A 26985-nucleotide genomic window follows, 5' to 3' on the forward strand; every position below is an offset into this window, starting at 1 on the left:
TATAGTCAGTTTTTTCTGGGTAGTTGATTCTTGTTTGTAGACCTAGTTCCTTTGCTTTCTGGAATATCATATTCCATGCCTCTGTGTCCTTCAGTGTAGATGCAGCCAGATCTAAGGCTGTTTTCTCTTGAAAAAACTTTTTTTCTGAAGCTCTTTTTTGTTTCCCAGGATTTCTGTGTGGGACTTTTGTTTTGGATAAAGATGGAGTGAGTGCAGCTGCTGTTGTTGCTGAAATGGCAACTTACCTAGACACCAAGAACCTAACATTGGCACAACAGCTTACTAAAGTTTATGAAAGGTAAGTTCTGTTGTTTTGAACCTAACATTCTGGACTCTTGTTTATTATCTTTGGTGGGGGGGGGGGGAGGGTAATTGAATTAATACTCACTTGTTGGCTGCTCTTTGTAAATTGCAATGGTCCTAGGGATAGGACTTCCAATTTTCTCAGCTTGGCTGTCATTTCAGACTTCTAAATTTCCCTTAGAAAGTGATATGATTATATATTGGTTATCTAAAAATACAACCAATTGGCTTAATATTGGACTGTTGGATATTTCGTTAATGTTCTTTAAGAACAGAGACTCTTTTGTTGTGTTTTGTCCTTGTGTTCCTCAATACTTTGCAATTATTATAGATGCTTATTAATAAATTTTATTTAGATCTGAATCTGGATATAAGCCTCCCCTACATGAAAAAGGATAATAGAAGCTCCCCTGAGGAAGAAATGGCATACACAAGATTAAGCCCCTTCAGTAAATCATAGCTTTGGCAGTATTCATCTACCTCCCACCTTCCCCTTCTTTGACCAATAGAAATTCCCTACCCTAAACTACTGCTATGTAGTACAGATTCTGCAGTACTTTTGGAATGCAAATAACTTGTTGTTCTAATTCACCCCTTGCTTCTTGTCACTGAAGGAGATAAAGAAAATGAAAGAAACCTAGAATTTACTCCATTAAAATAAAATGAACAAATAATGTTTAAGAACCAGCTAAAGTAGCCCCATGTAACTTGCTAAATGCTGAATATACAAGACAAAATAATTAAAAAGAGTCCTTGACCTCAAAAACTTTATTTTATGTGGGGATAGAACAAATAAATACAAAATTAATTATCATACTGATTATCTGCTTGGGAGAGAGTAATACAAAAGGACACTGGATATGTCTCCTTATAAATCATACCTGAACTGAGTTTTGAAGGAAGCTAAATATTTTAAGAGGCAGAGGTAAGAAGATAGTGCCTTCCAGGTGGGATAGAAGGTTCATTCTGTCTCTAAATCTTATCTAGCTTTTAGGGAACTACTGAAGATTCTTGAGTAGGAGAGTGATATAGTCCAATTTTCTGGATAGTGAAGAATGTTTTAAAAAGAGGAGAGATTAGAAGAAAAGTACAATTAGAAAACTCTTTTAATAATCCTGGCAAGAGGTTGTGATAACTAAAGTAGGATGGTTGCTATAGGAGAGAAAAAATGGGAATTGCAGCAAAAATGTTTCAGAAGTAGAATGGATAAGATTTGGCATTTATTAAAATATTGGAGGTGGGATAGAGAGGGTTAAATAGAAAATGGCTCTGAGTTTGCAAACTAGATGAGGATTGGTGGTACTGAAAAGAAACAGAGAAGTTTTGAAGAGAGATGGATTTAGGAATAAAGATAATAAATTATGTTTTGAACATGTTGAATTTAATATATCCATGAGACAGTCATGTAAAGATGTTCAGCAGATAGTAATATGGGTTTGGAGTTCAAGAGAGATGGTGGTTAGAGATGTATCTGGGAACCTTTTGTATAGAGTTATTAGTGGAGCTCATGAGAGGTGATGATACTACTAAGAGAAATAGTGAAAGGAGAAGAGGACCTAGGTCAGGGTCTCGGGGTATATCTATGCTTAGAGAATGAGACATGGATAATAATCCAAGAAGGGAAGCTGAGAGAGGAGATCACAGAAGTAGAAGCAGAACAAGGAGAAAAGGAAGGTCAGAAGGCACCAAAGGGTTATTAGTCTATTATATTTAGAACTGTCAAAAGTGAGGATTGCAAAAAGGATATTGGATGAAGCACTTAAGAGATTCTTATCTTAAAAAAACAATTAAGCAAAACTAGTTGGCACATGTTGTCTGAATGTGTAATACAAATTTTCATACCCAGAATTTCTCATATTTCCCACAAAGGAAGGATCTTTCTTCTTTGACCAATATTGACCCTTACAATTACAGTTTGTTTTAGTGTTCATTTTGATGGTTACTTTAGTCATTGTGTATATTTTTCCCTGGTTCTGCTTACTTCACTCTATATCAGCTCCCAGTGCTCATTACTTCATTTAACAATAATTCCTTTATGCTTAAAAACCTTCTCTAGACCCTACCATCTTATTTCTTGTCTCCTTTTCTCAGCCAAACTCCTAGAACTTTTCACTTCTATCCCTATAAACTTGTTGCTTCCATTCTACTCTCACATAATTCCTCAACTCTGCAGTTTGGCTTCTAACCTCATCATTCAAATTAAACTACTCTATCCAAAATCACCAGTGCTCTATTAATTAACAAATCTAATGGTCTTTTCTCAGTCCTCAATCTTTTTTTTTTTATCTTTTAGCTGCATTTGACTTTTACCATACTTTTCTCCTGGATACTATCTGTTCCCTGGATCTTTGTGGCACTTGTCACTTGTCTCTCATAGTTATCCTTCTGTTTGTTTCTTCTCACTCTTTTTTTGCTGTATCATAATCCATATCATGCTCCCTAACTTGGGATATATTCTGAGGTCCTGTCTTGATTTTGTTATTTGTGTAAAATGTGATTGAAATGATTTATTTTCTCATTGTAAACACTTCTATTATTTGATCAAGAATTTTTCTTCTAGTTGTTGTGAAAGGTATATAACCATTCTCCTCTATTTTTAAAAATGATTTTTAAATCATAAATTTTTAAATTTAGGGTGTGTTATGTTAAATTTAAATTGTGGTTGGACTCTGAATATTTAATAGGTGGTCGCCAGGGACTTAATTTCTAAATCCCAAAATGAATTACTAAAGTAAATGGAATTTATGGTAGTTTATTTACAAATATTTACAATAGAAGAAAGATACTAAGGAGAGAGAGAGAGAGAGAGAGAGAGAGAGAGAGAGAGAGAGAGAGAGAGAGAGAGAGAGAGAGAGAGAGAGAGAGAGAGAGAGAGAGAGAGAGAGAGAAGAAAGAAAGAAAGAAAGAAAGAAAGAAAGAAAGAAAGAAAGAAAGAAAGAAAGAGAAAAAGAAAAAGAAAAAGAACTGGCTTCCTCTTATACCAGTTAGAATTTCTAAGCCACAGTCAGGGGAAGAGAAAAGCAAGTCCACTAAGTCAGCCTTTCACTCACCAATGGTGACAGTCTAAAAGAAGTCTGGGTGTCTGTCTTCCGGTCTCCCCAAGGGTCTGTTTTCCAGTCGCTTCTCCGAGTCAATGCCCAAATTTCTCCAAATGTCCATCTTCCCTCCAGCTCCAAGTGACTGATCCTTCACTCCAAGCCCGGGTGAATGACTGTCTGAACTCATCTGAATGTCTGAATCTGAATGAATGAAATCCTTCCTTTTGGTCCTCTTTTTAAAGATCTTTTTCTCTTGTGTCACCTCCTCCCCTAAATTTTCATGTCTACCAATCACAGCAGACACTTTTCTCCAGGACTGCCCATTCTTTAGTTCTCACCTTCTTTGGTTAGATTTTCTCCAGGATTGTCCATTCTTTAGTTCTCACCTTCTCTGGTTAGATTCTACCTTTTTGGGTTACTTAAAACCTGTTTTGGTAAGTTCACCTCTTGTAGTTACTTAATACCTTTTTGTAGTAAAAATTTAAAAATAGATTGTAGCTTACTATTACTATTACTTCTAGCTTCACCTTCATTGTTACAATCAGGAGATTACAACTTTATCTTCTCAATAAAGTAAGAGCTAAGTATCTTCATTGTTATAATCAGGAGATAGTTAAATCCAATCTTCACAGTTTTCATTTAGAATTTAATATAGTGTGCATTATAAAGTGTTCATTTAAAACTATAAAAGGCTTATTTAAACTCATTCTGATTTTTGTTTTTCTTTTGTGTAGATATGGATATCATATTTCAAAGACATCTTATTTCTTATGTTATGACCCACCTACTATCAAACATATATTTGAAAAGCTTCGCAATTTTCATTCTCCAAAAGAATATCCAAAATTTTGTGGAGCTTTTGACATATTGCATATACGGGATATTACTACTGGATATGACAGCAGCCAACTTAATCAGAAATCGGTAAGTGATATGGTTTTTGAAAGGTCTCTTAAGGCATTTCTAGCCATCTTGAAGGCAACATGATATAATGGAAAGAATGCCGAATTTGGAGTCAGAAGACTTAGACTTTAAAAAATAATAACATTATTTTGTTACGTTGTTACTTTTGCTCTGTTAGCCAGTCAGTAAGTTAACACTTATTGAACAAAACTTTTGAACAAAATTGTAAGGATTTTCCCTTACATGGAGCCAAACTCCAACTCTGAAGCATTAATACATACTCCTGCTTTTGAATTTTGTTCTCTGGAGCAAGGAAAGAATGGTTAAGCCACATTACCACTCTTCAAATAAATACTTGAAGAAAAGGATTACATTCCCCTTATGTCTTAACTTTTCCAGACTAAATATCCCATGTTTCTTCAACCATTTCTAATATGACATAATAGTGTTTTCATTCCTTTTTACAGTTTACACAGCACTTTATATATGCTATCTCATTTGATCCTTAAAACAACAGTGGTATTATTATCCCTTTTTTTATGAACTGAGGCTGAGACATTCAGTGCAGGTATATATCTGAGGTCACATTGACATAGGCTAACTTGACATTTAGGTCTTTTGTACTCTAAGCCCAACCCCCTATTCATTGAGCCAGCTCACCAGCACAATTTCAGTTCTTTTCACTGTCTCATTTTCTTTCCTTTGGCTATGTTTCCATTTAACAGTGTCTCTCCTAAAATGTGATATCTCATGAACTCAATACAATATTCTATCATAGTCAAATAAAACAAATTCCCATATCAGCCATGTCCAAAAATATGTGTCTCATTCTTCATATTAGTCCATCATTTCTCTGTCAGGAGGTAGGGAGCATTCTTTGTCATTGACCCTCTGGAACCATAATTAATCATTGCATTGTTTAGAGTTAAGTCTTTTAAAACTTCTCTTCTGGTGTTTTTTAATGCAAATTAAATAAAATTCAGACAGTTCTACTTTTTCTTATGCATTGGAATTATTTGTTTTTTGACATTAGAATTTTGGTTTTGAGTAATATCTCTTTTTTGTATGTGAAACTCTGAATCCATTATAGCTATTTATCCATTACATATATATGGATGTATTATGCATATATGTGTGTATGTATATGTATATGTACACATCATATATATATACAGAAATGTACATATATAGAAAGATACCTCAGAGACAATATAGCTCAACTCTTCATTTTGTAGAGAGGAAACTGAGTCCCAGGGAAGTTAAGTGACTTGCCTACACACAAGTAGTAAACATCAGACGTGGTTCAAATAAGAATTTGGACTCTGGTCTTTTGACTCCATGACTTATGCTCTTTCAGCTATACTATATTAGCCCCATTAATTTAATGTGCTAGTACCAATATTGCTTGTGCTCCCTTTTGAACTTTTGTTATGTTCTATTCTGCGTTATTTTTTATGTTTCATTGATATAATTTTATTTTTTTTGGCATTACCATCACTGCCTCTCCAGTTTCTCTCATAACTTTTCAAAACCTTTCCCCAAATAAAACTCTTCCTTATAATAAAAGATTACAGGTAAGCAAAACAAATTTGAATTATATTATTTGTTATATATTTTATATTTTGTTATATATTGTTTGTGTCTGAAAATGTATGTCAGAATCTATGCCTACATTTATTTCTTACCTCTCTAAATATATCATTTGTCTTTTAATACTTCTCTGAATTATTCATATTCATCATTTCTTATGATCCAGTAATATCCCACTACATATATGTACAATAATTTAGTTAGATATTTCACAATTGATGGAGATCTACTAACAAAATTATTTTCAAAAATCAAGCCAAAAGGCACTCTATCAAGTTCATTTTATAAAGCAAATTATCTCCCTAAACTAGAGAAAGATAAAACAGAGAAAGAGAAATATAGACCAGTCTCAGATAGGATGCAAAAAAATAAGAATTCTATATCAATAAATCCTGAAAATATTTCATTGTGATTAAGTTGGTTTCATATCAGGGATAAAAAGAAGCTACATCATTAAGAAATCAATTATCATAACTAAACAAATATACCACAAAGATAACAAAAACTACATAATTCTATAGATGCAGAAAAGCCTTTTAGAAAGCATAGTACTTGTTTTATGACAAGAACTCTAAAGAGAAACAAGTAGGTAGTTTAGTAGATAGAGAGCCAGACCTGGAGATGAGAGATCCTAGGTTCAAATCTGGCCTCAGATACTTCTTAACTGTATGACCCTGGGCAAGTCACTTGGCCTCAGTTGCCTAGCCCTTAGCACTCTTCTAACTTGGAATCAAAACTTAGTATCAATTCTGAGACAGAAAGCAAGATTTTAAGAACTTTAAAGAGCATAAGCATGGAAAGACCTCTTTAATATGATCATTGTATATAGAGAAACACTAGAAGAAGCTCTTAACAGTATAAATGGGTAAAGCAAGAGTTACCCCCCTGCTATTATTTGACATAGTTCTAGAAATGTGAGCTATAGCAATACAAGAATATGAAAGCAATGACATCAGTATTAACAAAGGAATGATAAAATTATCCTCTTTTGCAAATAGTGTGGTTGTATACTTAGAAACCCCCAGAAAATCAATGGAAAATCTAATTGAGATGATAGCTTCAGTAAGATAGCAGAATACAAAATAGATCTACAAAAATTATCAGTGTATCTGTAGAGTACTAACAAAAACTAGGAAGACATGAGATTATATTTAAAATAAAAACTGTATATATTATTTGAAAATTAACCTACCAAGACACATAAGGACTTATACAACTTTATAAAGAGGTAGTGTGGAAGAATAGATACTCAGAGTTGAAGGCCTAAGTAAAAGTACTGCTTCTCTCTGATAATGACTGGCCATGGCAAATCTCTTAACTTCATATGCAACTCACAAAGCCCAGAAGTTGCAGAGAAAGTACCTACCTGCATTAGCAATCCAGTCCTCATCTCTGTCTCTAACTATGAAACATGTTTTTAGAATTAAAGGGAGACTTAATAATTGAAGAGCTATTTACTGCTCATGGTCAGATTATGCTCATATAATAATATATCATGCAATATAATAAAAATGTTAATATCATTTACTTTGTAGATTCAGTTCTAAGCAAGTAAAATTTCTCAGAACACTTTTCAAAATTAACAAAATAATAAAATTCATTTGAAATAAAGGCTTAGAATCTCAAGTAAAATAATAAAAATCAAATAATAAAAGGGCAATAATATTATCAGACCTCTAGCTATGTCATACAGCAATAACCATCAATAATATTTGCTATCAGTTAGGAAAAAAGATTAGTGGATTAGTAAACAGACTAAATGAGGAGAAAGCAGAAGCAATCAAAAATGAAATCTTAATGTTTAACCCAAGAATATATTCTTTTGTTCATTATTGGGGTAATTGGCCTTTTTGCAAAAAACTATTAGTACCACAAGAAGTTCAAAATGGACATATCTGAATATAGAAACGGTAATAATATTTAAAAATTTAGAAAAGGGCAACATCAGATACCTTTAATAGCTTAGTTTGAAGGAGAATTGATAATACTAGCATATTATATAAGATAAAATAGAATGAAATATTTAAAATGAGATCAGGAAATTCATATGGCTTATGGAAATGTTGATATTTGGTGTTTTTTAAGTTCAAAATAATACAGAATGAAAAAGTAAACAATAAACAAATGAAACAATGAGTTAGCACATCTAACACTTTAACGATCACAAACCATTGTATTTTATATTATCTTGGTGGGTTCTTATCACAGTGTTATTAGAATAATGTAAGGGGGGAAAGGGTTAATTTTTAAAAGGTTAGACTTGATTATTTAAGAGTGTGGTCACCAGGAATTTAATTAATTCCAAAGAGATTTATTTTACAATTTATTTACAAAATGTAGAAAGAATGAAGTAAGAAATTAGAGAGAGGATAAGGCAAGATATCTAGCCTGAGCACTAACTCCAGCCCCTTTGGGCAGGGAAAATTAGTTTCAGCTGGCCTCGGCAAAGCCAGGAAGTGTCTCTCAAGAGTAGGTCTCTCCAGAAGATAGTTTTTTTTCAGAAAAAAAATCCAGCATTTAAGAGTCAGCTCTTCACTCACTATGTGTCAGTTCAAAGGAACAGGGTCTCAGGTCCAGTCAACAGATCAGAGAATGAAGAATTCCTCCAGTGTCCACTTCCAATAAATGAAGAACTGAATCTCATAGGAAGTAACAGCTCCTTTTCAAGATGATTCTTTTGGGGCACTTCCTGTGTCATCCCCTAATTTTATGTCTACCAATCACAGTTGAGTTTTTGTTTTAGGATCGCCCAGAAGGCAGTCAGTCGATCCTGATTCGTCAACCACTATCACACACGTGGGTCATAGACCTTCCCCACTCAGTGTATGAAATGGGGTGTTTGCACCTTTGGTGATGAAATCTAAAAATGGGTAGACCTCCATACTTAACTTTTAAGTACCCTGTTCTTAAAATAGGCAAGGGTTACAATTTAATCTTCACAATAGACAATATCATCTCTGAGTTCTATTGAAGGAAACAGTGTGAGATGTGCATGGGGTCACCCAGCTACTAAATGACTAAGGCAGTATTCCCTCTTGGGTCTTATTAGTTACAATTCCAGAATAGAAAAAGAGAACTTAAAACTTAAAAAATCTCATTACATGCAACCTGGTTTTTTAAATGTATACTCAATTCAGTGTTTTCATCCCTAAATCAGTCTCTCTTATCAGTCTTGCTCTCAGAGTATACTATCACTTAGCCACTATGCCATCTAGAAAGTTTTGACTATATAACAATTTTTAATTACCATGCAAAAGGAGATTGCCATGCAAATTGTCAAAAATTCAATAAAATTGGGAATAGTCAATGTTGGAGAGAAATATTTTTGTGCACTTAGCAGAACTGTGAATTGATCCAGCCATTCTGAATTTCAACTTGCAAGAAAAATTAACTATCAGTATTTTTGAGCCAGTGATCTCACTACTGAGTACATGCCTCAAGGAAGTTACTGACAGAAGCTGAGGTCCAAAATATAACAAAATATTTATTGCAGCAGTTCTTATGCTAGCAAAGAATTAGAGGCAAAATGCGTTCTCCTCCACTGGCAAATTGGCTTTAAAAAAATATGGTATTTGGATATAATGGAATATTATTGTGCACTAACAAATGATCCATGAAGAATTCATAGAAACATGGAAAAAATTTATAAGAATTGATCCTTGAGTGAAATAACTAGAATCAAAAGAACATCTCACACAATGACTACAGTAAGATCAATGCAAAGATCTCAAAAAGTAAAAATATCTCTTGAGTAACTGAGGACAGATAATGAAACATACCACCTCCCTTCATGGCAGGTGAGGGTGGGGACTACAGAATTACTTCTATGACAATATTGTCAGATTTATATGAGATGTTTTTTGTTTTTCTTATAAGAAAAGGGGTGACGAAATGACTGTGACATAAAGGTGAAAGACAATAATGAAACGTTTAAAAATAAAACTCAAAAAATATGAAATTCTGAAGACACAAAGAAAATTTTAATGAGCTGTCTAAAGAGATTGATATGGGTGTACAAAGAAGTCATCAGCATGAAATTTTTAAAAAACATGCAGAAGATTGAATCAAGGGCAGGTAACATAAGTGAAAAGTATGGCCCAGCCCTGTAAGATCCTCATCAGATATGCTGACATTCAGTTGAGGCCGGCAGGAAAAGTTAAGAAGGGATTATTAATTTCACTTATATTGGGAGGGAAAAAAAACAGATCAGAAGAAGAAAAGAACAATTGCTTACAGTGTAAACCAGATAAAAAGTCAAAGAAGCTGAAACTATTTAATTCTCATTCTGCATCTATTTCTTTTACTAAGAAGAGTGTGATCTTTGGACTGGTTAATAAGCTAATACAAATGATATATTTATAGAGAGATAGTAAGACTTCAACTACTTAACTGATGTATTCAGGTCTTCAGGACCAGATGTACTACATCCATAGGTCCTAAAACAACAGGTGGATGACATTGCTGAGCCACTATCAGTGATTTGTGAAAGTTGATACAGAAGGGGAGATGTACTGAAGGATTAGAAAAGGGCAAATGTTTACATTTTCAAAAACCAGAAAACGTTTTAGACTATAAATATGCCAGTAAATTGACTTAAATGCTTTTCAAAATTATAGAATAGATTTTTAAGAGCTAATAATATTTGGGAGTGGGTGAAGCAGTCATTCCCTCTATTGATTATTTCCAATTTATCTTGCATGTAGCTTACTTGTACATAGTTGTTTACATGTTTTCTCCCTCATCAGACTTCCTTTAAAGATTTCCTTTAAAGAAGTGACTGCCTTTTGCCTTTCTTTGTAACCTCATTGTTTAGTATATGCCTGGCACATAATAAGTGCTTAGTGTTTATTAACTGAATGACAATGGCCTCATCAAGAAAGGGGTGTGCCAAACTTAACCTCATTTTCTTATAGGAGTATTGGTAGATCAGAGAATGGTGCTGATATAATTTACCTAGATTTTAAACTAAGCACTTGACAATGTTTTTCATTATTTTTTTGTGTGAAAAAGATTGACATGTGGACTAGATGAAAAAATTAATTGAATCTTAATTGCATTAAGAAAAGCATAGAGTCTAGGATTTAGGCATGTGATAATCCTGCTCTATTCTGCCCTAATCTGACATCTGTAGTATTAAGTTCTGGGAACTACATTTCTGGAAGAATGTTGATAATCTGGAAGAATGTTGATAATCTGGAGAATGTCTATAGGGAGGACAGCTAAAGTTAAGGGTCTTTAAAATCATGAATGCCACATGGTGATCAGTTGAAGAATTAGAGATGTTTATCCTGGAAAAGAGAAGCCTTGGTATGAAACAGATCTGATAATGGTTGGGGGTTATAGCTACCTTCAACTATTTAAAGGGCTAGAGTGGGAACCAAAGGTTAGACTTGGGGGGAAGCAGAGCCAAAGCAGAACAAAAGCTGAAACTGCTCTGACAATCCTTCCAAAACAATCTTTTAGAAGATCCTCAAAATGACAGGGGTCAGAAACCAAGAGCAAAACAGAGTGAGGGGCCTCTGCCACTGAACACAACTTGAAAGGTAGGCACAGGGTGTCAATTTTCATGGGAAACAAAACTGCATACATCAGAATGCTGGCTGAATGCGCACACGCACATACACAGACACAGACACACACACACACACACACACACACACACACACACACACACACACCTATTACACCAGGTAACAAGCTTGGGCATAGCCCAACTTCAGGATCCCTGGACCCCAGGTATAACAACAGAGCACCCCGTACTCCAGATCCACCCCTTGAAGGGCCCAGGCCCTGGCACCAACCCACATTGAGACCCAGAAATCCATGCACTGGGGTGAAGACCTAGCCCCAGGGCAAAATATGTCACAGTGCAGAGTCCTGCAAGCCAGCAGCAAAGGAGACAGAACCAGAAGATTTACAGAAATCCCAATCCATAGGCAAAGGTTAAACTTGTTCTTCTTGGTCCAGAAGGCAAAACTAGGAACAGTGGTTGGAAATTGCAAAGAAACAGGTTTAAGCTTAATGCAGAAGGAAACTTCTTAACCATTAGAGCTATCCAAAAGTGGAATGACCTGCCTCATAAGTGAATGGGTTCAAAAGCCTTCAAGCAAATGCTTATGACTTTTTAGAGATGCTGTAGATGGAATTCTTGTTCAGATAATAATCAGATTAGGTGGGTTTGAATGACCCTTTTAGATTTGTGGCATTCTTTGTAGACATCATGGGAAACTGAAACAGAGTGATCTGTTTAAAGTCAGGCAGTTATTTATACTAGACCACACTGTTATTTAGGTGGATTCATACAGGGTTCTCCTTAATTCCCTATTATTTGGCTCATCTAATTTTTCCCTTGAGAGTTTCTAAAAAACAGGAACTTCATTTCACCTAAATTATGAAACTTGAAACTTGAGAAGGCATAGTCTTGTACAGCCTAGGTTCAAAAATAGATGTTTATTGGGTCTTAGAACCAAACATGTTCTAGCATAAATAAAACCCCCATGTTTCTCCCCATGTAATTTGATACTGTTTTGATGATGATATTGAGATGATCCTTTGTTCTTGTAGGCAATATCAGCAGAATAGAAGCTTTAGAAGTATCTACCATGCTAACAAGACTTCAATACAAGCCTAGTGATAGATTTTCTATTATCAAAGGACCTAGTTACCTGAGCACACAAAGGCCTGCCACTAAAGGATTTCCCAATAATTAATAGTTCATGATTTTTTTTTGGACACAACACTCCATACTATGTACATAAATACAAAATATCCCTTAGTATTATATGAATGACCCTCTTTTACTTTTTAAATGATTGTCATAATATAGCAAAAAAGAAAAGAGTGAGTTATGGGGTACTGAGATTTACATAGCTCTTAAAATATCTATAAGAATTAAATTTAGTTGATTGTACATTCAGCATGAGATTTGTGTGTAATTGTCAGTTGATAGTCAACTTTAGGAGCTGAATCATCTATGTGTTGATTTTCTTCCTATAAATGAAACTAGGTGACTTGAATTTGCAGCTAAATGGAAAAATGGCTCAGATTCAACTTTGAGAATTAAGTTAAGAAGTTGGAAGAGTTGGTTTTATGGTATGCCCACAGGCAACAAGAAACATCATCATTTGATGGGACTTTGTCTTCTCACCTTTCAGTGGTCATGATAAGCAAAAACAAACTACCTGAAAAAAAATTTTGGAAAATGATTCAAAACCAAAAGATGAAAGATACTAAAGGTTTGTAGATTATTCAAAAGCCTCATCTGAATATCATGACTAATTCAAGAAAATCAGAAAGTATTTTCTATGTCCATCACCTTCAATATTCTTTCCCACTCATATTCAACTTCTCCCTATCAACTGTTTATTCCTACTGATTTAAAGTATGCCCAAATCTCCCTGATACTTAAAAACCTTCATTAGACTCTGCTGTCCCCTCAAACTGTTACTCTCTATCTCTCCTCCTTTTTTTAGCTGAACTCCTTGAAAAAGTTGTCCATACTCACTATCTCCACTTACTCTTCCCTACTTAACCAACCCTTTGCAGTGTTTTCTGACCTCATCACTTAAGTGAAACTTCTCTCTCTCTCTCTCCCCCTCCCTCTCCTCCCCCCTCTTCCTGCCTCTGTCTCTCTTTCTCATTTTTATATGTCTTTATTGTTAGATCTGATGGCCTTTTCTCGTTCCTAGTTCTTCCCTACCTATAGATTCAACACTGTTGACCACTTTCTCATTCTAGACATTCTTTTCTGGGTTTTTTGCTCTCTCCTGGTTCTCTTTCATATGTTTTGACTGCTCCTTCTCAGTCTCATTTGCTGACTCATCATTTACATCTTGCAACTAACTGTTGATGCTCTCTGAGCTACTCTTCTAGGTCCTCTTTTCTTTCTGTAGTCTCAATAACATCATCAATTCCTATAGGCTTAATTATCATCTTTATTCCAATGGCTTAATTATCATCTTTATTCCAATGACTCCCAGATTTATATATCTAGCCCAAGACTCTTGCATCAGTCTCTCCATACCAGTCCATTCTACACCTTGCTACCAAATAAAGCTTCATTAAGCATAGATCTTATAATGTAATACCACTGCTCAGCCAACTCCATTAGCTTGCTTCTAGGATAAAATATAAACTCCTCTATTTAGCTTTTAAAGCCTTTCACAACCAACGTCCAGCTGACCTTCCCATATTCACTGGACATTACTGTCTCCCACACTCTGATACTCATTGATTGATCTGATTTTACCAAAAATTAACTTGACTATCTTGGGCAAAAGATAGCATGTTATAGCTATAAGTCTTTCAGAATCAATTGTCTTTTTGTAGTCATATTATCAACTATTTGGAGCAAATTTCAAAGGAAATGTTAAATTAGAAGAAAATGTAAAGATGAGAAGACACTTGTGTATATTTATAGCCACTTTAACAAACTATTGGAAATTAGAAGTGTACATATGTAAGGAAATTGACCATAGACAAATAGGACTGATGTAGCATAGTTATTTTCATGAGACCAAAACCACTTGGACTAACAAACATTTGATCTCTTTGTCAAGTAGAGAGATTTGGTAGCTGAGGCTGCCACAGATTTAGAGTACAAGCTCATTGGCAAAGTATTAATAAAGAAAATGAAAGATCATGAACATCCAGCAAAAGGCTATCAGGTAAAGAATGAGCCTGCATATAGAATGTGGCATAAGATCCAGCTAAACCTGATCATTGGAAGAATATTTGAAGGTGAAACCTGAAAGAAGAGAAACAAACATGAAATAGAACTGGTCTGCCAGCATGTCTAGTCATCTGTCTTCATCACTGATCATAGTGGAAACCCATATTTGGACTCTACCATCTTAGTACCCCATGAGGTATCTGAGATCTGGGAAGGATGGTTGGATATATATATAGAAATGTATACAGAAGAAATCAGGTTATCTAGGAGAATGTTCATGGGAATAATGGAAGGTATGCTTCAAAGAGAAAACAAAGAATCCAAAGAAGGGGGAAATTATAACATGATAGTTCTGTTCATTACCAACAATGGAAGTCCCAGTTCCCTGGGTTAGATCCTCCATGGAGGATATGGATGAGAATTTCATAGACTAAAATGGCAAGAGTGATTTTGATCTATACTAGTGGAGAAAGAGCTCAAACTTATACATGTCTATCAAAATATAAAATGTTATTGATACACATTATACAGAAGGTAGTGATAATGTACCTATAGATAGCTCAATTGACAAGAACTCTTTCCATTTAGGCATCTCATATAGAAAGAGCCCTTTTAAATTTGGGGAAACAATGATGCCTTTGAAAAGGTATTTTTTAAAATACATATTCTTTTTATATATATTTCATTTTTCCAATTATATGTAATAACAATTTTTACCACTGGTTTTCTAAAATTTGAGTTCCAAATTCTCTTCCTCACTCCTTTCCCTCCCTTCTCTCTGAGAAGGTAAGCAAGCTGATCTAGTTATACATGTGTATTCATGGAAAATATTTCCATGAATACAAATCCATTCTTTAGTAAAATTCCTTCCTTTCCAAATTCATGAGCTACCTCCTCTAAGAAGGCATCTGTAAATGTATATTCTACCTCCCAGGCTGTGAGTAATCATTCCCTCTTGGCATCTTCTTTAGCAGATTGCTTGTTATCTCTCTATCCATTGTCACATTCTAATATGTATTAGAATTTATTTTCCTTTTACCAATAGATTGTAAACTGCTTGAGGACAGTGACTACATCTTGTTTAAATTTTTTTTCCTTAGCCCTGAGCCCAAAAACCTGGAACAAGGTAAACACTTAATACATGTTCATAATTTATATTGATTCAGGTGAAGTGCAGCATGTGATGACAAAAAAAGACACTTCTTGGGATTCAGTTGTTGTTACTTTTATATATAGGTGCTGCCCGTGAGTAAAAACAGCCAAATGATTACATTTACCTTTCAAAATGGTTGTGTGGCCACACTACGGACAAGTGGAACTGAACCAAAGATAAAGTATTATGCTGAGATGTGTGCATCCCCCGAACAGAGGTGAGAGCTGAGGTCTAACTTGAGGGCATTTATGTTCTTGCCAAGTCACAAGAAGTGAACCCTCCATCTCTTAGCACACAAAGGTCAATAGTTTTCTATTATCTGTTTGCCAACAATTCATGTCTTAGTGGTAAAAGATGTTATTATTTAAAAGGGAGTTTAGTAGTCCTTACAAGTATATGGTATGAAAAATTTCCATTAGAATTTGTTTATCCAAATGAATGTTTTCCGTTTCACTGGAGGCTTCACAGAAAGTGATAATGCTAGTCATAATCTTATGGGTAACAGTAGCTTTCTTCAGACAAGACTTTACAATTTAGAAGACACTCCTCACAATAAGTCTAATATATATGTATTTAAACTGACAGCTCATGAAGGTACAAGTCAGGTAAATACTCTTTCAGTTTTATAGATAAGGAGAACTCAGTCTGAGAGGTGATGTACCTTGTCACCAAGTGAGTAAAAGGCAGAACTAGAGGGTACCTTTGAGATAGGATGCAACATTTCTTCATTTTGAAGATGAAGAAACAGTGACCCAGAGAAATGGTGTACTAAGTAGCCGAGCCAGGATTCAGATGCAAGCCCTCTCAAACAACAGCACTAATGTTCCACTTTGCTGCCTACCACCTACATTGAGTATTAATTTCAAAGATGTTTTCGGTGTTCAAAATGGTTTTGGAATTCTCTTTTTTTTTTAATTACCTTCGTAGCCTCTACCATATTCTTCAGGGGTGGCAAAATTTCTCCTTTGAGGGTGGAGAGCAAAAGTAATTCACAGCTGAAACTGGTGAATAAGATGGGCACACAATCTAAGAAATATGGATTTTGATCATCAGAAATGATCAAGTAATATGAGATGTTTTCAGGTCCGATTTATAAGCTATATAAAGAAGAGTTTCAGAGATTTTGTGAGTGAGAGATATCCAACTTCCTAAGGTAACAATTTTGAGTACAATCCTCATATAAGATACAATATTAAGAAAAATTAGTCACATTTACAGTTTTAAGTTATGGTTTAAACTGAGTTTAAAAATTGTACTGCTTACTTTGCAGTTTTTTTTAAAATATATTTTATTTGATCATTTCCAAGCATTATTCATTAAAGACATAGATCATTTTCTTTTCCTCCCCCCCACCCCCCATAGCCGACGCGTAAATCCACTGGGCATTACATGTTTTCTTGATTTGAACCCATTGCTTTGTTGATAATATTTGCATTAGAGTGTTCATTTAGAGTCTCTCCTCTGTCATGTCCCCTCAACTGCTGTATTCTGGCAGTTGCTTTTCCTCGGTGTTTCCACTCCCATAGTTTATCCTTTGCTTATGAATTTACTTTGCAGTTTTAAGAGATGTTTTCTTGTTTCTATGAAGTTTGCAATACTAATATTGCTGTCCTCATTTTACAGATGAAGAAACTGAGGCTTAGAGATTGTGATTTACCTATGTTAAAATTTGATAAAACATGGACTTGAACTCGGGTCATCTGACTATATTTATTGTTTCTTTTACCATATTGTGCTGCTTAACAATCAACAAACATTTATTAATCATTTACTTTGTGCCAAGCACCATGCTACTCTCTAAGGTTGCAAATATCTAAAAGAAAGAAAGCTCCTGCTATAAAGGATTTTATATTATACTGGGCACATCAATAAATATTCACCCCTTTTTTCATTATTTGGCAGTTATACCTTATCTGGTATCATGAAGATTCAGAGTCTACCATATTATTCTTTAATTGAACTAAATAATGTCCAAAGGTTGTATGCTAAAGAACAATTCTAATTCCAGTATCCCATTTTATTCAAGATCCTTTTCTTTTTATTTCACATCATTAAGTTACATGATCTAAGAAAATTATTTTGCTTTTATTCAGCTACCTTTTTCATCTGCCAAGATTTTTCATTCATTACAGAAACCCACTAAAGTATTCCTTAATCCAGTCCTTCTTTAGAGTTGATGTATTATCAGTTCATTTATTTGGATTTCAGTTTTCTCACTTTTAATATGGTGATAGTAATATGTATTCTGACTACCTAATTGTATTGTGATGAAAACTTTTTCTAAATAAATTTACATTTAAAAATAACAAAGAGTAATAAATAACAGTTGTATAGTTGTGATCATTCTCAGCTTCTGAGAGACTACTACACAGTTATGAGCTATTATTATTTTAGCAGGGAGAAGCTCATTTTGGATATTTTTAATTTGGGAAGGATTTATAATTTTATTTTATTTTTAAATATGTAATGCTAAATTCCTATTCTGATGCCTCATCTTCCATAGAGGTGTACTCCTAGGTTCTTAATGTCTGTGCCAGGCGAGCACAAACTTTGGCTAGTCCTATGAAGCTGAAAAGGCTTTGAGTATGGGCTTTAGCCATGAACTATGTGTGTTATCTGCAGGCCAGACTACATGTAGAAAGGCTCATCCCCATAAAGTCTTGGCCATTAAATGAACTTTCTTGACCATGGCAACTCACTGATCATTGCGCTGGAGGTTCTGTCCGAACAATTTCTGAAATGGATGGAATTATTGACCCTTGAAATTTTGGGGTAATGTTTCGAATTGTGGATATCTAAGCTTTTAATTTTTTTTTCCCTCAGTGATATCGCCTTACTGGAAGAAGAATTGAAGAAACTAATTGAAGCTCTAATTGAGAATTTTCTTGAGCCTAGTAAGAATGGACTGATCTGGCGATCTACTTAGACATCTTCCAGGCTGTTGCTATACAAATGGCTCTTTGCACTGTCACGTAAAACAAAAGATTCAAGACCTACATTTAACTTTGTTCTTGTGTACATTTGTCTATTTTGGAACTCACTCCTTTAAGACCTAAAATGAAGCAGGATCTTTTCTTGTCAGCTAATTTAACCAAATTTCATGAGTTTGAAATAGACTTAAATTTAGATGCAAGTGAAATAATTGAAATTTTCACTTTTTTTTTACACCAAAGTCACATACACTGAACATTATAAAGCATACTCTCTCCAGCCTTCAACTGGAAGATCTCTGTAGAGGTCATGCAGGAGTGAATTTTCCTTTTGTAATTTGACTATGTTTACTTCATTTGTGTCATCTGTGTCTGAGTACAGTTCAGACAAAAATTAGCTAAATATTCCAAATGCTGTTTGTGGTTGTCAAGTTAGTTAGGGAAATAAACCATCATGTTGGTGAGAATACAACACAGTTTCTTTAGCACCCCCATGGCACTGTTAGAGGTCTTGATAAGTATGTTAGAATAGTTAGAATTATTAGATTAGGACAATATGATGTTATGGCATACGGTTATAACACCTTTATTTCAGGCATTCTTCATTGGTCGTACTTTTCCTATGTGTATCTTAAAAATACTGATGTTTATCGAACAATAGTGGCAATTCTCCTGGGAAGCTTTGTTTTTGATAGATCTCTCAGTGCCTTCCAGGGGTTTTGGTATGAGCTGAGATAATGTTCCCACAGGTTCTAGTGATATTTTCCCTCCCAAGCAGGAGCCATTGAACTTGAGAATATATATATATCATCAGCACCTCATCTATTTGAACAGTTCTTCTAGATGGCAAAATAGTCAAATAGCTAGGGTGTTGTTTTAAAAATATCAAATAAGGTCTTCATAAGAAGCAGGTCTTAAATTACATACTACTATTGTTTGAAATTTCCATGTTAAAGTTCAGTGTCATTACAGGTGAGGAGAATTGTGATATAAAGAGAGAGATGGAATTCCAAATATTCAACTAAAAAGAGATTTATTTCATTTAAAAACCATATCTTTTCAAGCAGATTAATCTACTGTGATAAAGATAATTCTGTTAATGGAGTTTTTGGAAAGTATATTAATTTATTATGGCTTCTTTAAAATTCACTTGTTTTCTAAGATTGTTTAAGAAATCAGTGTGGAGAAAGTTGTTCTAATCCAGACCCATTATTATTTAATATAATATTTTATTTCATTCTTTTTAACACTACTATTTAGCCAGTGCACAAATATGAAAGTATTTATTGTACTCTTTTCCTCTTCATTAATATCTCTCAAAGGTTTTACAGGCATAGAATATTTAAGTGAGAAGATGGCAGGAACTATTTTGTCCTCCCTCTCAGTGACCCAACTGTGACATACTCAGATATCTCTAACTTAGTTTTCCATTATAGTTAAAGAGAAGTTCTTCATCTTCAGTACTGGTTCCTTGAAAATAAGTCACTACTCTTGTCATCTTGGACAGCAAATTTTTCTCTCCTTTCTAGTTTCAGTATTTAAATACTAAACAGCATGGAAATATCATATATTACAATATAGTCCCTGGTCTTTAACAGTTGTTAATGTTGAACCAAACAAAGAGAAGTGAAGTATTATGAAACAGAATCTTACTGGACAGTTATCAAAAATTTTACTTTAAAATTAGGTTGATTTCTCTAGTCTTTCTGATCAGAAGATTTGCTTTCATTCCAAGAAGCTGTATATTTAGACAGTTGTCATTGCTTAGTTTATTTAGCATTCTTGTGGGAGGAAAAACCTTCTATTTTGCCCATTGGTTTATTCAGTGTCCTCTTGTTCTGCTTAGTTACCCTTTATAACATACTTATCACATTAAGCATTCTAAGTAATAAGAGTTAAAGTTCCTTGAACTAATAGGCCCTCAAGTAAGAAAAAACAGTTCCTAGGATTTTAGTGATCTAACACATGGCATTAACTAATCAATCTAGTCCAACTAAATCATGGTTCCAGTTTGAAGTTGTTACATCTGTTCATATTTAACTGAGCTCAGTTTCAAAACTGTTTCACCTCCAATGTGAAAAATTGTTCATTTGTTTGCTCCTTACCTCTCCCCAACCCTGTCCTTGAAGCAGGACATAAATGACTTGCATATAGGCAAGTAACCAGATGTAAAAGAGAACCACATTTTTGCATCTAATTCATGTTGATAAAAGCTTTGCACTAAATAGGAAAAAACTTGTAAATTACTTTTTATTTAGCTTTATGAATGTATATTGTAATGTAGGAGATTGTCTTTGTTGCCCAGGAACCCATATGATCAATATTTTTTAGTAAAAATATGTATTTAAGTTTCTGCAAAATAGAGTGAAGCTAAAAAAGATGGTTGTCTCCTTCATTCATTAAAGCCACATTTATTTTGTTCCAGTATGAAGGGAACAATTTTATTTGGCCACTTCATTAGTATACAACATTGAATTCAAGGTGAAAAATCTTTGTTGCTGGAATTGTTATTTATAAAATCAAATATTTTCAACTCCTTTTTACTTTATTTTGTTTAGATCTGTTATTTATGTGGGAAATCTCTGGATATGGAAATTGTTCTGCAAATAATCACCAATTCATGCATGACTTTGTTTTAGAAAGTTGCCTGGGACATTATGAAGTTAAGTGGCTTGCTCATGGTCCCACAGCTAATTTTTGTCAGAGGATGGACTTCATCAGGTCTTCCTGACTAGTATACCACACAGCCTCTAGATTTATTTAACTTATACAGATCTAAATTCTCAAACAATATAAATTCAGTAGTAACAAAGAAGAGAAGACCATTAGGATTACCAGATTCAAATACTAGAGAATTGTCATTAAAAAGGATTGATTCTTAGATGGAAGGTAAGGGTTTTTTAAAAAAAAGTGATTATATATGTTCATGTTGAATGTGGAGAGAACTAGGATCAGTATACAGAATTTACAATGAGATAAATTTTGGCCTTAAGAATTTCCTAACAATTGTATCTGTTAAATAATGCAGTGCTCTGCCCTTTAAGGTCGTAAGTTTCCCACTGAAGATGTTCATGCAGAGGTTGGATGACCACTTGTCCTCTGTGTTGTAGGAAAGATTCATATGTCTAATGAAAGGCTGGTCTGAAGTCCATCTAGCTTTGAAGTTCTGGGATCCTAGACATTGAATTCAAGATATAGATAGATCAAGATCTATAGATAGATGTACAGCTAGCTCAAGTGTCAGACTTAAACAATGGCAAGCTGAGTTCTCCATACCTAGGTCTTAGACCTAGTGTTTAGCATTTTCTTGTACAACATAAAAGATAGGATAGGGATGGATATGCTTTAGTTTGTAGAAGTTAGAAAGTTGTGAAGCTTGCCAAAAACTTGGGAAAGAGTCTAGAATTCTAAGTTGGGGAGCATAATTTTTTAAAATTTATTTAAAAATATTAATTGAATAAGTCACCAGAAACAAATATGAGAAAGGCCAACTGGGCCAGTACAGATAAGGATATACATTTGTAGAAGAAAAGGAAGTTGTTATAAAGGCAAGGACAAGATGAAAATGGGAGGTTGTGTGTAAACACAGCACAAAAATATATACCATATTGATTTGAATATAGGTCATCCTCTTTTTTTTTTCATTCAAACTGTATGTGTCAAGAAAAGTCTGACTTATATTTACACCAGTACAGAATAACAGTAATAGAAGGAAGGTGAATAGTAATAGTTACAGAACTTGAAATGGAAAGGTTCTCAAAGGACCTCTACTCATGTACCTAAAAAATCTTCAATATTCCTGAGAAGTGACCATCTAGCCTTTTTAACTTCATTTGTGTCCTAGACTCCTTGGGTAGCCCAATGAAGCCTGTGGACAACATCTCAGAATGATGCGTTTTAAATGCATAAAATTAAAATACACTCAATTACAAAGGAAGCCAATTATATTGAAATACAATTTATATGTGTGTACCACATTTTGAACTAAGTGTATAGACTCTAGGTTAAGCACCTCTGATTTAGCTCCTAAACTCTTCTAATGATGGGGAAGCCAGATTATTTTACATTAATTTGCATTTACTCTCCAGCTTTGTTATGGGAATTTATCTCTGTTTCTAAAATGAAAAAATTTAGTGACAGAGAGGTCATGGAATTATAGTGGAGAAACTAAAGGTGAACTCACAGTCTACTGCTTTAAGAGCAAATATCAGTAAGATAAAGAGTAGAGAATTCCTCTTTGTACTTGGTGGTCCTTTGGGATTATTGTATATAAAGTTCCACCCAGGCGCCACAACAAAGTGAAGAATTTGAAGCAAATGATCAATGTAGGAGGAAGGTAATTTTAAAATAAATGGGCTTGGAATTAAGACATATGAGAAAAGGTTAAAGGAATTCCCAGTCCTCCAATCTTAGAGAAGACTGAAGGATAATTTAATAGGTCCTCAAAAATTAGGCAGCTGTTGATCTGAGAAAGATGAGTAACTGTTCTCCATTTCCAGTGAAGACAGAGCAAGAGCAAACAAAGTCATGGAAAAGTAGCTATGTTATCTGAGCAAATCACTTCCCTTCTCTAGGCCTTAGTTTTCCTATATTTAAAAGGAGAGATTTGGATTAGATGATTTCATGGATAGGAATAAATAATTTTCATTCCTAGGAATCTGAGTTAAGGTCTGAGAGGTTTAAGTTAAGGAAGAAGAACTTCCTTCCAAGAATTGTTAAATGTTAGAGTGTGCAAAAAAAAATGCAGCAAACTCTTGAAGGCTTTAAAAAGCAAGCCATGTTTTCTTCTGATTGAGATTTCCTAGAGATGGGAATATGAACTCCTTATACTTTTTGTAATTTCTGCAGGCATTCATTTTTGGTGGGTTTAAGCAAAAGTTTTAAGTGTTTAAAAACCCTAATAAATTGATCATTGGGTTTCATTCTGGATCTAGAAGATAATATTGCAAATGTTTTCCCCAGTTTTGAATAAAGAACCCAGCAACAAGTAAAGATATTCTTAAACTTCACCTTTCATTCATCCTGCCATAATGACCTGGATACAGTCCTTTTCATTTTAAGGAATGTCCAGAGCTTTTCTGTTTGTTTATTTGTTTTTACACATAAAATATTTACCATATAGATGTAAGAACTTTGTCAAATCCAGAAGTTTTGAGAAATTGGAGACTTGGAAATGTTATTTCAGGAAATGAATCCTTGTTTCTTAATCAGTATATATTTCTGGGATGTCAATGACTAATGAAACATCATTTTTAGGTGAAGGACATGCTAATTTTAAAAATGATTTACTCTGCAAAGTGCTACTATCAATGTTTACTACAAATGCTTTCTATTCATGTTGATAATGCTTGAAACATCCATATGATTCCATTTAGAAAAATTTCCTTTTGCTGTTTTCTACCTCCTTTCTCCCTCCCCCCATTCTACATGTTGCTACCATGAAAAGATAACATCCTATTACCTTATTGAAGCTCATTTGTGAACTGTTTGTTTTGCTACCATCAAAAAAACTATTCGTGGGGACAAAAATTTGAACCTGTTCAGAACTTATTTGGGTTTGAATACTGTTAATTTCCTATGGGTTTTTCGAAATTCATATTTTTGGAAATTATGTTGAGAATCTGATAGGGAAACAATGGTTTCCACCTAAAACAATGACTGTTTGAATATTTGATTTTAGTTAGGTTTTTTTCACTACTATTGATCCAAGGATTTAAAAATATTCATAATAAATCTTTGTTCTTTGTCCTTAAACCTCAAAGTACTGGACAGAGAGAAAAAGTCAGAAGTCAAAGATTTTTCTCTCTGCCTCTCTAAATAGCACAGCTATTCTCCCACCCCTAATCTGTCTTAGTTTTCAAAAAGTCTTATTTACTTCAAAAGTTGCCATTCTGTTATCTTGGTCAGGAAACTTTCTTCCTCTTTCTAGTTTCAGTACTAGAAACAAGGCGGTATAATGGAAAAGCATTGGACTGGGAACCTCAAAACATGGGTCCTTGTCTTGCCTCATAATTTGTGGTGTAACTTGGGCAATTCTCCACATCTTGGTTGGTTTACTTATCTGCAAAGGATGGGGAGACTGAGCTCTTAAAAGATCTCCTTAGTTCTGTTACCAACAATATCCCCATGGCATTTAATACTTGAGTCATATAAAGTTATTGAAGCATGTGAGGTGCCATGTTCAGCCCTCAAGGAACCATCATTCTTTTAGGTATGGATCAAACTCTGTTGTACAATTATTACTTAATGGTATTTTGATATATTAATTGGCTCATTACCTGCCTAATCCTATGATATTACTCAACATTGCAATTGTATAGCACCTATAGAAATTAAAAGCAATAGGGATTCTCTTTGCCAAATTTATTCAAATGATATTTTCAGTGTCTTTTTTTTACACAGCCAACAGAGCATTCCCACCATTGCAAGGTAGATAGAACACCAATTATCATCCTTGTTTTTATAGCTGAAGAGCCGACGCTTAGAGAAATAAACTAAAGCATAGAAATAAAAATTCATTTAAAAGGCTTAGAGGAATAAAGCTGGCCACAATCACCCAGCTCCTCAGCATCAGAGCCATGAGTTCCAGAGGCCTGGCTCAAAGTCCACTGCTCTTTCCATTATACCATGCTGCCTTTCCATTCCTATTTGGATAATAGTACATTGTCTTTGATACTTGCTATATGCAACTCTAATAATTAAATTACATTTATATAGTGATTTATTGTTTACAAAGTACTTTATGATCTGATTTTATTATCTAAATAAGCCTGTGAAATGGGCAGGATAAATGTCTTCATTTTGCATATGAAGAACTTGAGGCTCAGAGAGATCAAATAGATTGCTCTCTAGGCAACCTTGGGACTCAAAGTTTGGTTGGTCCTTTGACTAAATCCAGGTTTTTGTGCTGTACCACCTACCTCCCAGTTCCAGCAGCATTTAGGAGAGAATTTTGCCCTCCATTTGTTGAACTGAACTAACTAGCTAAGCTTCAAAGATTCTACCTACACCCAAAGTATTATCTGAGAAGCTCACTCAGAAGCTGAGTAATAAGAGTAATGAGTTTGGTTGTTAGGTTTAGAAAAGTCATGATTTCCAGAGAAATATAGATCTGCAAAATGTCTAAAAACCTCTTAGCAGCAACAAATTATGGTGGAAAGACATTAGACCAGGAGACCTGGGTTCTAGTTCTGGTCCTTTTTTTTTATGACATTGGAGAAACTAGTTTTCCACTTGGGACCTCAGTTTCCTCCACTGTGAAATCAGAGAACTGGCCTGGGTGAACTTGAACTCAAAAGTCCATTTCATTGTCATCATTCAACGATTGTCTTAACACTCCCTCAGTCTACATTTTAAGGGTAAAGTAAGTGAAGGATCAATTGCTATTGGAGCTAGAGTTGATCCCATAAAGAATTCCCTTCTTAAATCTGCAGCAAACTCTCCCAAGGGAGTCATAACTTATGGAACCTCTTATGTCGTATAGAAAGATGTATCTGATGAGACATGCTCAAACTGATAGCATGGGTAATGTTTACAGAAACCCCAGATGCTCTTCCAGGCATAACCGCACACCCTCTTGCTTTGTTCTATTGTATGTTAGGGGATTACATGCACTGTTACAAAAGAAGCATCATTTTCCTTATTAGGTGTGTGATGATAAAAGGTTTGCACCAGGGGACTGAAATGAGAAGCGTGACTTTGTTTAAACCACCTTAACTCCATCAGGTCAGCACCTTTGTTGCAGATGATTTCCCTATTGTGAGACCAGGGTGTGTTATCAATATTGCTTGTGAAAATTTGCACTTTTTCTTAAGCATTTGTGTAAGGATTATTTTCGTGGTTTTAGCTGAATAAAGTGTTGTTAGTAATAAACTGTTCTCTTCCTAGTATGTTTCCACTTGAGTTGTTTTGTTAATGTTAGCTTAAATATTTAAGGTACTGAATATTTGCTTAAAGCAGGCCCATATTCTCAAACCGGCTTTGAGGACAGTGTTTCTATCACTGTGTTAGGAAATACCTAATAGGGCACAGCTATGTAGTTGTATGCTTTGTAGTTTAACAACACCCTGTAAGGTATATTAGACAATAGGATTATCCCTTTTTTACATGCAAAGAAACCTAAATTTGGAGAGAAGTGGCAAGCCCAGTGCCCCACCTTTTGAAGAACGGACCAAGAATTCAGACCCAGATCTTCTTACTGTACTAAAGCTGTCTTAGAAATAAGAATGACTTTCAAAATTCCAAACATCTCTAAGGAGGGATGGAGGACTCAGACAGCTTGGGTTCCAGCCCCGCCTTTGCTTTTAACAAGCTATGATGTCTTGCATTAACCACTTCATTTTGCTGGGCCTCAGTTCCCTACTCTGTAAGATAATGGGAGTCAGGGCCCCTGAGGTC

At 34.5% G+C, this 26985-nt stretch overlaps 1 protein-coding gene across 1 annotated transcript in view; it reads left to right on the top strand.

Annotated features, from left to right (window-relative positions):
* Positions 1-26474, top strand: part of PGM2L1 (phosphoglucomutase 2 like 1) — an 80568-nt gene extending 54094 nt beyond the window's left edge. Inside the window, exons 11-14 of the mRNA XM_001367761.4 lie at positions 169-298; positions 4076-4265; positions 15742-15875; positions 18482-26474. Coding sequence (XP_001367798.1) covers positions 169-298; positions 4076-4265; positions 15742-15875; positions 18482-18584 — 557 coding nt within the window. The 3' untranslated portion in view covers positions 18585-26474. The remainder of the gene's footprint in view (positions 1-168; positions 299-4075; positions 4266-15741; positions 15876-18481) is intronic.
* Positions 26475-26985: the final 511 nt, after the last annotated feature.

Source organism: Monodelphis domestica, chromosome 4 (genome assembly GCF_027887165.1).
Source record: "Monodelphis domestica isolate mMonDom1 chromosome 4, mMonDom1.pri, whole genome shotgun sequence".
Classification (NCBI taxonomy): domain Eukaryota; kingdom Metazoa; phylum Chordata; class Mammalia; order Didelphimorphia; family Didelphidae; genus Monodelphis; species Monodelphis domestica.